This window comes from Epinephelus lanceolatus, chromosome 22 (genome assembly GCF_041903045.1).
Source record: "Epinephelus lanceolatus isolate andai-2023 chromosome 22, ASM4190304v1, whole genome shotgun sequence".
Classification (NCBI taxonomy): Eukaryota; Metazoa; Chordata; class Actinopteri; order Perciformes; family Serranidae; genus Epinephelus; species Epinephelus lanceolatus.
In genome coordinates, this window is record NC_135755.1 from 34,514,473 (window position 1) to 34,528,295 (window position 13,823).

General features: G+C 40.6%; 2 protein-coding genes across 2 annotated transcripts in view; both read left to right on the forward strand.

Annotated features, from left to right (window-relative positions):
* The window catches only part of sh3tc1 (SH3 domain and tetratricopeptide repeats 1), a 35,257-nt gene extending 31,582 nt beyond the window's left edge, over positions 1-3,675 (forward strand). Inside the window, exon 19 of the mRNA XM_033651651.2 lies at positions 2,289-3,675. Coding sequence (XP_033507542.2) covers positions 2,289-2,549 — 261 coding nt within the window. The 3' untranslated portion in view covers positions 2,550-3,675. The remainder of the gene's footprint in view (positions 1-2,288) is intronic.
* A 7,013-nt stretch (positions 3,676-10,688) lies between these two features.
* On the forward strand, positions 10,689-13,823 carry LOC117272875 (uncharacterized). Its single transcript, XM_033652000.2, has 2 exons — positions 10,689-10,958; positions 11,116-13,823. The coding sequence occupies exons 1-2, from the start codon at positions 10,787-10,789 to the stop codon at positions 12,150-12,152; spliced, it is 1,209 nt and encodes a 402-aa protein (XP_033507891.2). The 5' UTR covers positions 10,689-10,786; the 3' UTR covers positions 12,153-13,823.

Below are 13,823 nucleotides of genomic sequence, written 5' to 3' on the forward strand. Positions count from 1 at the left end.
ATGAGAAGCAATCGTGTACGTTCGGTGTAAGGAGGAATAAACAGATAACAAGTCATCTGCTGATCAATTTTCAATCAATCACTTTTATTTATAAAGCCCAATATCACAAATCACAATTTGCCTCACAGGGCTTTACAGCATACGACATCCCTCTGTCCGCATGCTGAGTCCGCATTATTATGTGAAAAGAATACTCCGACGATTTGGGAGTTATGCCCTTTTTCTATCATTTTCATATTGCGACAGCGGTTAGCATGGCACTTGTAGGGGGTCAGTACATCTTGCGCGGAGGGATACACCGGTGAGTAACAGCTGCAGCTGGCTCTGGGACAGGTACGCTAGGTCACTTGGTAAAAGCAAACAAAGAGACGACACGGACAACATTACTCACCCGACTGAAAGCTGTCCATCAGCTCCTGCAGGCCTGGGGCGTTTTTTCCAGTTCATCTTAGGAACATGAAAAAAAGTTTCAATCACGCCAGGATTAGTGATTGCTGCAAAGTTTTCACTCCTTGTGATGCACTGTCTGCGGCGCTTTTCCTCCTGATGATATATCTCCCCAACGATGGTAGCACCGAATCCCATTCTGTGCAGCAAAATGGGAGCGGAGGATTCAGCCTCTCTTCTCGCCCGCTCAGCATTCAACACATGGAGTTCCTCATCTGTATGCTCCGGCTCAAACAGGTCTGGCTCTGGGTCTGTGTCCGCTACAAGAAACTCTTCAAAATCGCGTTCAAAGTCGTCCATTGCAGCTACTATAGTCCGGAGATATTGCTAGGCTAAATAAACAGCTGAGTTTTGTTTACAAGCTACGTCTGTGCCTGCTCACCGGTGTATCCCTCCGCGGATCACAGTGCAGGACGTACTGACCCCCTATAAGCGCAATGCTAACCGCTGAGACCCAGCCACTGGACGTACAGACACAAAAAAGATATTGATCATGTTGTCTCAATATGAAAATGATAGAGAAAGGGCATGACTCCCAAATCGTCGGAGTATTCTTTTATGTGAAGATACACAGTGAAGACATAACATAATCCTAACACAGCAAAGCTGTTACCTGCAGCCTTCGCTTGCAAAGCTAACGCTACTAACGTTAGGTCAGTCCAAGTAATTAGTGGAAACATGCTAACATGCTAACGTTACCCACAAATTAGTAGTAAAGTAAGACCTGTTCATAAATGTTCTGGTGTAGCTCTGAATTTCTTATAAACTGAGGACAACTGCCTGCTGTATATTTGTGTTCATGGTCACAGTCACAGATAATTTTAGATGATGCTCCTTTGTTATCCGCCATGACATCAAAAGTACAACCAAGTCCTCATAGATACATCTCTGGTAAAACTGTTAGGTGTTATGTGTTCAGCAATGCCCACTGCATACTGCTTACTCAAAGAACACTGTAAACACGGCTCCTTCTTCTGTGGTTTAATCGCTGCGGGCTGCTGCAGGCGGGCAGAATCACTTACGCCTCGGGTGCCGTATTCTGGTTTGCTGACTTCCGCTGTGTGTCTGACCCGAGTGAGGCTACGCTAAATAGCCATATAGAGAAAGACTTTTTTGTCGCTGTTGGGTTCAAATAAATATGCGGATCTTCAAGGGGGGGTGATACGAACTAGGGACAGTTTTATTAATGGTAAAAAGTTCCGCACAGCTGCTTTAACTAAATCCAAGTTCAAGCAGGACACAATGTCAAGGTCAGCTCATATCCCAGCTACATCAGCTGATCTCAAGCAGCACAATAAACTTAGGGATCAGCTGATTGATGGAAGGGAGTCAGCTGATAGATCCCATGATTCCTGTCTATGCAACCAATTGGCAAATATCATTCAGGGCACGCTATTTAAACTGCCTTGGCCTGCCTACCGTTACTGCTTCCTCTGCAAGGGGGTTTGCAACCCGCCTCCAGCCCAGCTCCTCCTTTTCATGCTGTGTCTGATCAGCGGTGTCTTATCAATGTCATTTCTGTTTGTCATTGATGCTTTCTCTGATCTGTTCCTGGGAGGTCTTTGCGGCTGCTCTCCCTGCCTTAGGCTTTCCATGTAGGCGCATGGAAGGGCAGAGAGGTTTGCTCTTGCTGCTTTAAGGCTTTCCAGGTGGACCTGTGGAGGGACGGAGAGGTGTGCTGTCTCTGCCTTAGGCTTTTTGCGTTGGTCAACTGAGTGAGCAAGAAAAAAAAGAGATTTTTTTCCACTGACATGACCAATACAAAACCTCAGGGCTTCTGTGATGGCCAATAATATGACAAAATTCTTAAAGGGTTGTACATTTTGCTATTATCTTTACAGGACCCATTTGACGCTGCAGGCTACTACCACCTGGCTCTAGCTGCAGCCATGGATCTGGGCAACAAGAGATCTCAGCTACAGCTTTGCACCCGCCTCGCCACCATCTACCACAACTTCCTAGAGGACCGGGAGCTCTCTCTCTTCTTTTACCAGAAGGCTAGAGCATTTGCTGCAGAGCTCAACGTGAGGAGGATTAATATCTCACCGGATCAGCATTTTAGCAGCATCTCCCAGTACAAGACCACCGGACAAAAGGAATGACAAGTCAAATATTTGCAACATAAACTTGAGCAGATAGCTGGATGAATGCTTGTTTTTGGTACAGAAAAAAATATGATTTTAACAGATCCCAAAGGAAAATCCATCTTTAAAACCTTATCTGGAAGAGATAATGAAGATCAGAATGTCTATTCTAATCATCTGTTGCATTATGAAACTGTATATGTGCAACTGTATACGTGCACACATGCAAAAATTCAGGATTCAACTTTACTCAGGCTTCTGTTAATCCTCAGGAAATATACAAATAGAATATAAACCAGAAAACAGTGAAACCTTTAAGTAATTGTATGTCATCACCTTTAAAAATTGGGTAGATGTTTAAGGTCATTTGATTTATTTTTTCCAGTATTTTTTGGTAATTTTTTGAAATTAAAAGAAACATGCAGATTTTAACTAATCACTCCTAAATACATGTACATCATCTGCATATAATGGAATTCTGTGTTTTCTGGTACTTCTTTTAATCCCCCTTAGCTGACAGCTTGCTCTTACAGTTTCAGCTAAATGTTCTATGAGCAGCAAAAAATAACAGAGAGAGGAGACCACCCTGGATAACCAGTATCATAAAGCTGCTTATCACCTTGTTTAGTTAACTTTGGGTTTTCTTCTGCAGCCACAAGCATGTTTATGTGATAGAGACAGAGCTGCTAATTACAGCTCTTAATTATGAGTTCATTAGATTAGTATGTTATATAATATGAAATGAAACTGTGATACTTGTGGAAAAATGTGATTAAAGCACAAGGTGAACTATAAACAACATAATTAACTAGAACAGAAAAAGCTGTAGAAACAGTGATTTCCAAATATTAAAGTAAGGCTAAAAATAAGTTAATTAGTTATGTCTTTATTACAAAGTATGTATTTTTGCACTTTTGTCTGATGATGAACAAACTGTTATCCATATATGTTAGGGATGGGAATCGCCGTATTTTATCACGATACTTATGTCATGATATGATATAATTGCAATATTGCAATATGCTGAATACTGCAAAAAAATATATCGTGATTTATTGTCTTTTTATCCAGCTGTAAATTATTTCCCCAAAGGAAAACTTTGTCAGCATCAGTTTTACCCTAGATAAAGAGAGTTAAGAAAGTTTTTAGTGTGTTCACCTGGCTTCATTCATTTTTATTGCAGCAAAATGTGATGCAAAGCAGACAGACTAACCAACACAGTCATAAAAAACTGTCAGAAATGCTGCATACACCTGACAAATTGAACTGTTGGCAGATTTAATTCCCTCTGCGTGGCCAGATTAAGCACGAGAGTGAATCACTTCACATACAGGTGTTCTGCTAACTGAATGACAACACCCATGTTAGATGGGTTGTCTGTTACAACAACAGTCCTCCATTCGTGTAATGCGTTTTACAGGGAGTCTGCAATGTTTGCTCCAGTGTGACTCTCAAGTACTGCTCTAGCTTAGAGAACATGAGACAACAGTTGCCAGTCTTCTGTGAGATAATGTGCTGTTATAGTCACATGTGAATCCATTTACCCTGAAGTCCAGGCATCACAAGTTAATGCCATCCGTCTTGCTTGGGTGCGGCTGAGTGAGTGACAACGGTAAAGGTAAGTGACGCTTTGAGGGTTATCATGTCTGCCTAATCAGACATTGTGGCGGTATTAAGAGAAATATTGGATTACTTCATTACGATATCAGCACATCCGTTAACGTTACTGTCAATAGCAAAACAAACAAAAGGAGGAACCCGTTCAAGTGTTGTACTCCTATGTGACACTGGCATAGTAATCAACCACATAGCCGGCCATCCCACCTTCAGCAATCCTGTCAAATCACCCATCCACTGAGTGAGAGCACACGGGTCGGCCAGTCTGGTCCTGTTGGTCAGTGTTTACTTATTCAAGTATCACTAGCAGCAGTTCCACAGAATGAGTGACCAGATATGGTGCGTTGCGGTTGGAGAAACGGAGCGTTATATTTCTTAAATTAAAGAACAGTTAATTATAGATTAACTCCGCCTGGTGCTCTGCTGCTCCATCACCCCTCACCTCAGAGTGCCTAGAGTGTGCTCTGCCACTCCAAGAGTGTAGTGCTCTGGATAACGGTACATTCTGACGGCGCTCTGAATTTACTAACAGTCCAGTTTGAGCCAGAGTGCACCCTGGTACTCGGATTTAGTATTTTTTAATGCACCACTTGCATCACCTTCCTCCATTGTCTTAAACAAGCCAACAGAACTTGTTAGCTAGCACTAGCTAATGTCTGTGGAGAATTGTTTTGCCTCCAGCTAAGCCCCGCCCACCAAAAAACATCATACTGTTTACTAACAGTAAAAGCATATATATGGTCTATCAGTTGGAAATGTTGCATTTATAGTTTGTGTGGAGTATTTTTCACAAACTTTCATGTCATTCTGAGCTGCAGTGATGGAATAAGAGTGTAAGAGCTGTCAGACACTGCTGCCTTTAAAAAACAAGACAGAGTATTACACCTGCTGTCTACAGCAGTCTGTCTCTGTCTCAGCATGAACCATCTGAACAAACACATCTCCGCTCTAGGCTGTAGACAAGATTTTGAATGAGCGTAGGAGCACATGTGGCTCCACTCTTTTAATGGAAATGTTCTTCAATGATCCATACTGCACTCTCCACTCAGTCAGTCTGGAGGAATCTGTCATGAGATGGATATTTAGCCACATATGTAACAGAGATTTGTGGTCCTTGACTGAAAAGCGGCCAAGCTGTTTCCACTTATTTATCATGAAAGTGACCATAAATGTCGAACATGTTGAATAATGACCATGAATCAGCCAAGGAGAGAAGTCCTCTAGAACGCCTGTGTTTGGCCATTAGACGTGTGAGGTCACTCTGCCAGTACTTTTTGAAAGAAACCCAGGAGCAAAATGTCAACACTGTCTGCTGTCTTCGGTCAGACTGACCTGACCTCATCACCTCTGTATAAGATCTTGAATGACCCTGAACTGGGTGAGGTCTGAATCTGGAGCTGAGAATCTGAGTCAGAAATCATTCTCAGCCTTGGAGTCATAATTTAAATTTTACCAGTGACCACACAGACATAAAACACCTGGATATCAATTGGTGTAACTTACACTTGTTGCGGATATTATTATCTCTGATGTCCAGATATGTGATGATGTGCAGATAAATGTCCATAAATCTGCATAGAAATCATAAAAAGGACATGTCACAACTTTGCTGAAAATCAACAGGTTTTTAAGTTTCCTTTTATATTAAAGTATTTCAGGCAGTACATTTACATGACATTAGAGAAAACTGATTTACTGTGTTAGTCTGACTAAAACTGGACTTTTAAAGTACATATAAATATGTTAGTCCAACTGAAATCATACCAAATTGAATTTCTCAAAGTCGGACTAAGAAACCCAGATAATGCGATTGGGAGTTGAATTACACCTGCATGTATACAGTCAGTCAGGCACAAACTGGTCGAGGTGCTTAGCGAATGCTCCACAGTTTCCACCTCAGGCTTTGACCCAGAAGTTAAAAGCATTGATGCGTAATAAAAGAAAAAGCATACAGCATGTACGAAATGTACTGAGCTATAAAGTTGCTCACCATGGTACCAGTTTGTCGCTAGTTGATTGTAGCTATCTTGTTTGTCGATTGTTTGGTCTGTGATGTACAAGTCAACCAGAAATAGGTCCAGTACTAACAAGCTGAAAGGGGGCATATCACCACCTATCATAGCAGAGTCAAACATACTTTGGTCAATAAATCAATTCCCCTCCTGTGCTTGGACTGTAGTCCAATTAAATGTCCGAGTCACGCCATAACTGTAGCTCGCCTTAACTGTGCATGTAAACGTACTGACTGATAGTTCTCTGTCTATCCATGGGCACATTGCTAACAGTACCTGCTCATAGCTAATTCCGCAGCTGTGGCTGGACTGAATTAAATTTTAGAGGGCTTAGGTGAAAGGTCAAGATCACTCTGACCTTATCTGTCTCACTCTCCTGAACAGGATATTTCAATAAGGCCTTGAAAGAATTTCTTAAAATTTGGCACAAATATTCACTTAGACTTGGAAGGAACTGATCAAAATTTGTTGGTCAAAGGTCAAGGTCACCGTGACCTTGTCAAGAAGGCTTTGAAGCAGTTTCTTCAAATTTGGCAAAAAGATCCACTAGCACTCAGGTATGAACTGATTTGAATTTGGTGGTCAAGGGTCAAAGGTCAAAATCACTGTGACCTTGCATCCGTCTCATTCTTGTGAACATGATATCTCAAAAACGCATTGAGAGAATTTCTTAAAATTTTGCGCAAACATCCACTTGGACTCAATGATGACATGATTAGAATTTGGTGGTTAAGGGTCAAGGTCACTTTGACCTTGAATCCGTCTCATTCTCGAGAATGCTATATCTCAAAAATGCATTGAGGGAATTTATTCATATTTGGCACAAATGATCACTTGGACCTAACAATAAAACTGATTAGAATTTGGTGGTCAACGGTCAAGATCACTATGATGTTTTGTGTGTCTTATTCTCGTGAATGCGATATCACAAGTATGCCAAGACACAATTTCTTCAAATTTGGAAAAAAGATCCAGTAGGACTAAATGATGAACTGACTTGAATTTGGTGGTCAAAGGTCAAGATCACTGTGACCTTGCATCCGTCTCATTCTCGTAGACATGATATCTCAAAAATGCCTTGAGGGAATTTCTTCAAATTTGGCACAACTGTCCACTTGGACTCAAGGTCATTGTGACCTCACAAAACATGTTTTTGGTCATAACTCAAGAATTTATATTTATGAATTCTTAAAGTAATTATGACAAATTTTCTAACAAATGCCTCAGAATAAAATGATGAACTGATAAAAATTATTTATATTGAAGAGCTCAAAGGTCAACTTCACTGTGACATCATAATGTTCTACAAAAACACTTTTCTGGCCATTAGTCAATGTCATATCTCAGGAACAGAAGGGGAGACATTTGGCCAGATACTGAATTGATTGGTGGCACTAATCTTGGGTGCCCACCTTGAAACTGTGCTGATTGTATAGCTCTGTGCTGTTGGGGGGGCAACGTTTGAAGCATCCATGTTTTCACAGACATGGATGTAAACTGTAAGAGAAACTTGACTGGTGAGTGCAGGCATACAACTGTGTAGCGGCAATGCTACTTTTTTTATTGTATAATTATTTTAGGAATTCTGCATCACTGATACTTTTCAAATTACCAGTTTAAATGTCACATATCCCCTGCAATACTTCAAAGTACCCCTAGGGGTACCCATACCCCCATATGAGAAACACTGCCCTAAAGAAATCAATCCAGTCTGAATGGGTCTACAGACAGGATTTTAGGACTCAAGGTTATTCAGGTATCAGTGATACAAAGTAATCTACCAGGGGCTTGCATGTATTTGATTAACCAACTCAGCCCCTTGCATCCCCCCAATGATTTAAACTTTAAACTATGTATGGATTTTTTTAATGTGGTTATTGATTTTTCTTTAGAGTTACTGTGTATTTTTCAATTATGACTGAATTATAATGGTATTGCTACTTTGTGATTCTTATTATGATCACCCGATGGTGCACAAATACAGTATACACAAAACAGTTTGGTTTTGGCCTAAGTGCTTAATTAATGAGTCATAATGTGTCAAATAGTCAGATAAATATTACTAAGTGCTGTCTGCATCCCCCCATGACCCTCACAAACTGTGTGTTCCTGCTGAACAAGGAGTCCTGTGTTTCCTCAAGTGACAGACCATTTCAAATAAACACACCCACGGCTGGGTGACCAACACATGTCTCTGTCGACACGCCTCTTGTCTGTCCAAACAAACATGGACTGTCGTCGATCCATGAATATGAGCCGTCCACTGCTGGCCTCCCCTTTGTGACCATCAACCTGTCAGAGGAAAGCAAGAATTAAAAACAGCCTCACATCTGTAAGTGTGTGTCGAATGGAAGGGTTCTTAGAATATATCCTATCCATCTGACAAGCAGCTTAAAGACACAGAGAGAAACATTTTTGCTAGATGAGGTCATTTTGGACGAAGGGAAATTCCACGTTTTACAACCTGAGTCTTGTTTTTGTAGTTTTGACCGTTGTTCCTGGTGGTTATGATTACACCAGCTTCATTTATCAGGGGACACCAAGACTCCTTCAGACTGCTTTACACCATAGTGCACGTGGCAGCAACACAAGTTTCAACATGTCATCTAAACCACCTTAAAGTGAGACTTTTCAAATAAGAAATTACACAATCATCCTTTTGGGATTCTAAGCAATAAAACACACCCTCGCTTAACTCAATACAATCAGGGGTTCTGCTGCAACAGCCTTACTTGGTCCTTTGGTACATTTCCACAGCACTTATTCTATCAGTGCAACAACAGAGTCATGTCATACTCTCCATCCTGCTGAGGACACTTTCTCTTTGCAAAGAAATAGTTGGGGAACATGCTTATTTGTTTTCTGGTGGAGATTTGGATTAGAAGAGCAACACTAGCAGCTGCAGTAGAAAAAGTCAGAATAGTCTTTGGCATGAATATTACCAGTCCTCCAGTGTTGATTTATTGTGCACGTGCAGCTGGATGAAAAGCTAAAGCAACGCCGCATATCTGTCTGTTCAGGGCTTTACAGCCAAACTTGACAGAGTAGGTTGTGTCTTCCAGCAGAGAAGGAATACATGAAGAGGGTGATTGTCCTTTAAAATTTGTAAGACAAAGTTGTACGGTGTGTGTGTGTGTGTGTGTGTGTGTGTGTGTGTGTGTGTGTGACTGCATGGTCTGGTCATCTTAAATTGCCCTTACAAGGGGACAGTAATGAAAGCATGTCCTCATATTCCCAGTCTGCACCAAAGAATGAATGACTTCATGTTTTGGAAAGAAAGAAAGAAAAAAAAAGCAAGTATGGAGCAGCCTGCAACCTGAACACACCACTGAGCCACCATCCACTGCTACGGCTACATATACACTTACTGCTGTTGCTAGGATTCAAAAATTTGTGTCCTGTATGCTCACTGATTAAAGTTTACAGTCTTTTAACCAATAATATTACTCAAATGGGCTACTGCTGTCAAACACTAAAGAATGTTTAGAATGTTTGTAAACAAACTGAGTGGATGACCTGAGCATCCGGAAGATTTATCAAAAGAATATCTGGAATGGGAAATTAAGGAAAATGTGTATATACTAGGGATGCATGATATAGGATTTTTGCCAATATCCACATATGTTTTTCCACCCAATTGCAGAGAACGTCAAGTCTATCCTGTATGCCTACTCCACCAGGGCCATATTGTGATGGTAGCTGTAGACATAAAATACAATGCTTTTCAGAATGTACACTGGGCAGAAAGAGAAAACTACTTTAACTTAGATTACATGTAAAACATGCCATACTTGATTTCATGTAACATTTTCAAAGAAAACTGTTAAATTCATCCCACTTGAACGGGCGTGGATGATGGTCTCCGTAAGACAACCCTGTCAGTAGCCAAAACCAAGGCAAATTTGACCTGTTTCAAGTAATTAAAGTCATATAATTAAAGCGTCATCTTACTGGCCTGTCATATTGGCAGAGATGTTCATTTCGTTTTAAGGCTGTTATCTGCAGATACTAATGACGTGCCAATATATATTATGCATCCCTATTCCCTAGTATATACTGTGTGTCAGACCATGATCCACCACCCATCTACTGGTATTAAAATCACTGGAAAGATAAACCTGGTAAATCTTGAACAATATCTGCACAGTACATTTCCTTGTTTATGGACAATTTGAATATTAAAACAGCAAAACAACCTATCAAATAAACATTTGCAGACTGAAATATGCATTATAGATGCTATTAATATATATATATATATATATATATATATATATATATATATATATATATACACACATACATATATATAAGAAGAGATGACCTGGGGAACAATGACCAATGACATGGGTTAAATGTAATATTCTTTCTTTATAACCTCATCTTTTTAAAATTATTATTATTTTAATTTTTTTTTTTTTCCTAATTTAACATACACGGGGTAGATGCAGGCCACATCCCTACTGCTTTTGAATAAAATGCCATCAGTTGAAAGCGGAACGAAAAGCTCCCGTCCTTCCACTGTCGGAACTTAACAGTGTGACACCCGGCGGAAGTAAACAACAAACGCTAGGACGATATTGTCGTTGTAGCGCAGCTACTTATTTAATTTATAATTGAGCAACAATGTCTTCAGTTGAGTATTTGAGAGAGTTTGTGAACGAGCGGTTGACTGCTGCTGCTGAGGAAATATTTAGAGTTTTTCGGAACTCTATCGTCCAGTATGAGGAGGAGATCCACCGGCAGCGCACACTCTTGGATGTCGTTTGGAAACCCGAAATAAAGATACACAGGATAGGTGAGTTAAACTTAATTATTTTAACAACACAGAATTTGATTTAGATATGACCCCGTTTGTTTAGATATATTCTGGTACTAGCTAGCATGTCTGCGTTTTTTTCTCCATCATCACGTATGTAACCTGACCATCATTCTGTTCTTGTATGTCCCTCCAGAGCTCCTACAGCAACATGTCTGTAAGGAGGAGGACCAGGGGCTCTGTATTCAGGAAAGGAACTCCGTTCTGGATCAGGAGGACCCAGAGTCTCCACAGATCAAAGAGGAACAGGAGGAACTGTGCATCAGTCAGGAGGGAGAGCAGCTTGTACTGAAGCAGGAGACTGATGCCTTTATGTTGACTCCTGCTCATGAGGAAAGTGACCACAATGAGGATCTGACTCTGAACTTCAGTCCTAATAACACCCTCAGTGCAGCACAGAAAGAGTCTGTAGTCAATATAGCAGTTAAAAGTTCTGTGCGATCAGAAGCAGGAAGTGACTACCAGCTCCTCCCTCACGACACTCATGTAGCTGAGAGCCAAGATCAGGAAGGAGGCGATCATGGAGACTCAGGATCAACTACAGACGCAGAGCCAACACCACAGAAGAGACATCATGAAAGTGAAAGTCACAGTAACAATGTACAAAACCCTGCCACTTCAGAGATTGACTGTAATTCTCAGACAGCTAAAAATCTTTTCCAATGTGACACTTGTGGGAAAGCTTTTAAGTTTAAGTCCCGTTTGCAGAGACACCTGATCACACACACAGGTGAACGGCGGTCTTACTTTAAGACTTTAAAATGTGACACATGTGGGAAAGCTTTTAACTTTCAGTCCAACTTGGACATGCACCTGAGGACTCACTCGGGTGAGAAGCCATACCTGTGCAACACCTGCGGAACAAGATTCAGTCAGAAATCCTCATTGAACATTCATATAAGGATTCATACAGGTGAGAGGCCCTATTTGTGTAACACCTGCGGGAAAAGCTTCAGTCAGATGTCAGCACTGAACACTCATAAAAGAATCCATACAGGTGAGAGACCATATACATGCAAAACTTGTGGGAAAGCTTTCAGACTTAGTAGTGACTTGACAGTCCACATGAGAATCCACACAGGGGAGAAACCATATACCTGCATAACATGTGGGAGAGCCTTCAGACTCAGTGGTGCCCTGACAGACCACATGAGAAGAGCCCACAACGGCTGAGAGGCCGTAACTTTGCAAAATCTGCAGGAAAATTAACTTTTATGTATCTGATTTGTTAAAGCATACAAGATCACATACAAGCATGCGGCCTTGTGTTTGCAAAATAATTAGGGGACAACTCAGTTGTAGTGGTTGATGGTCAAAACCTACAAGAGCTCACAGAAGTGAGGAGCCACATAATTGCAGCACTTTGGGAAAAACCCAAATCAAGCAGTTAAAAAACAGCTGGTCGGTGTACGCATAACGTGATTTTGACAAGAAGGACATGCCCCTGGATCAACATCCCACATCGCGTTCCAGGATCAACATTGCCTTCAACCAATCACAGCTCTCTGACATCATCATCGTGCCACTCCATTGCTTCATCAGAGCTAAGCTAGTTTTTCCAAATTGAAGTTAGTACAATTAAACAAAAACCTCAGTAATGCTGATAAAAAAATCTTTAAAGCTACTACAGTGTTAGCGAGTTAGCTTGCTAGTAGGCAAAAATATTGTTCATGAACATTAAGAGTAAGGATAATGTCATTTTGCAGTTGCAAAGACCTGTGATGGACAAATTTCCCCTCCTTTTTAATAGCCTAGCCAAAGCCTAGTCGTCATCATCATCATTATCCTGCCTAATTTGAACATCATTGCCATGTTGTTCCTAGATAACTTATGTTGATCTTGACCATCATTGCCATATTGATCCTGAATAGAATCACTGATGTTGATCCAGGACCATTACTGCTGTGTTGATGTCAACATAAACAAATTATCCAGAATCAGTGTGATGATGATGATGATGGTCCTGGACAAAGGAATTTGCAGCTGCAAAATGACATTATCCTTACTCTTAATGTTATTGAACAATATTCTAGGCTATTGGCAAGCTTACTTGTTAGCATAGTCAACCTAGTTAGCACGCTAACTCGCTAACCCTGCAGTAGCTTAAAAGGTTTTTGTTCAGTGTTACTGAGGATTTTGGACAATTGTACTAACTTCAATTTGGAAAACTAGCTTAGCTCTAAAGAAGCACAAAGGAATTTGTAAGAGGCACAGTAGCAGAACGCTGTGATTGGTTGATTGCAGTGTTGGTCCAGGAACACGATGCGGGATGTTGATTTTTTGACTGAGAAACCTACTGAGCTGTAACTCCTGCAGAAATGTGTTCACCAACTGAATAAAGTACAAGTACACTTATGCAATAGCTACAGCTCTGTAACTGCATGTTATGTCATTATCTTAATGTGAAGTATGCCTTTGTGTGATTGTATATTCCTGTTAGCAACAGTATTTCTTTGACACAATCATAATTTCCCAAATCAAGGGCAAATGTTTTCATAATGAGCGTAATGTGGTTGTTATTAAAATTATACTGAAAGTCCCCTAAGGCAGTGGATCCCAACTGGTTCAGCCACGGGGTCCAGATATCTCCCTAGGCATTAGTTTAGGGTCCACACAGTTTAATACACTCAGTATCATACTTGCGTTTGGCCATGTAGTAGTTTGCTGTCTCTGTCAAGTAACTGTCTGTTGGTTACGGCACTTCAAAATAAAAGTTTGGTGCCGGAAATTCACTGTACTTAAAAATAGTGTGTTTTTTTACAAACCACAACCCATCAGTTGGGAACCACTGCCCTAAGGCAAATTGTGATTTTTGATAATGTAAATAAAACTGACTTGACTTTA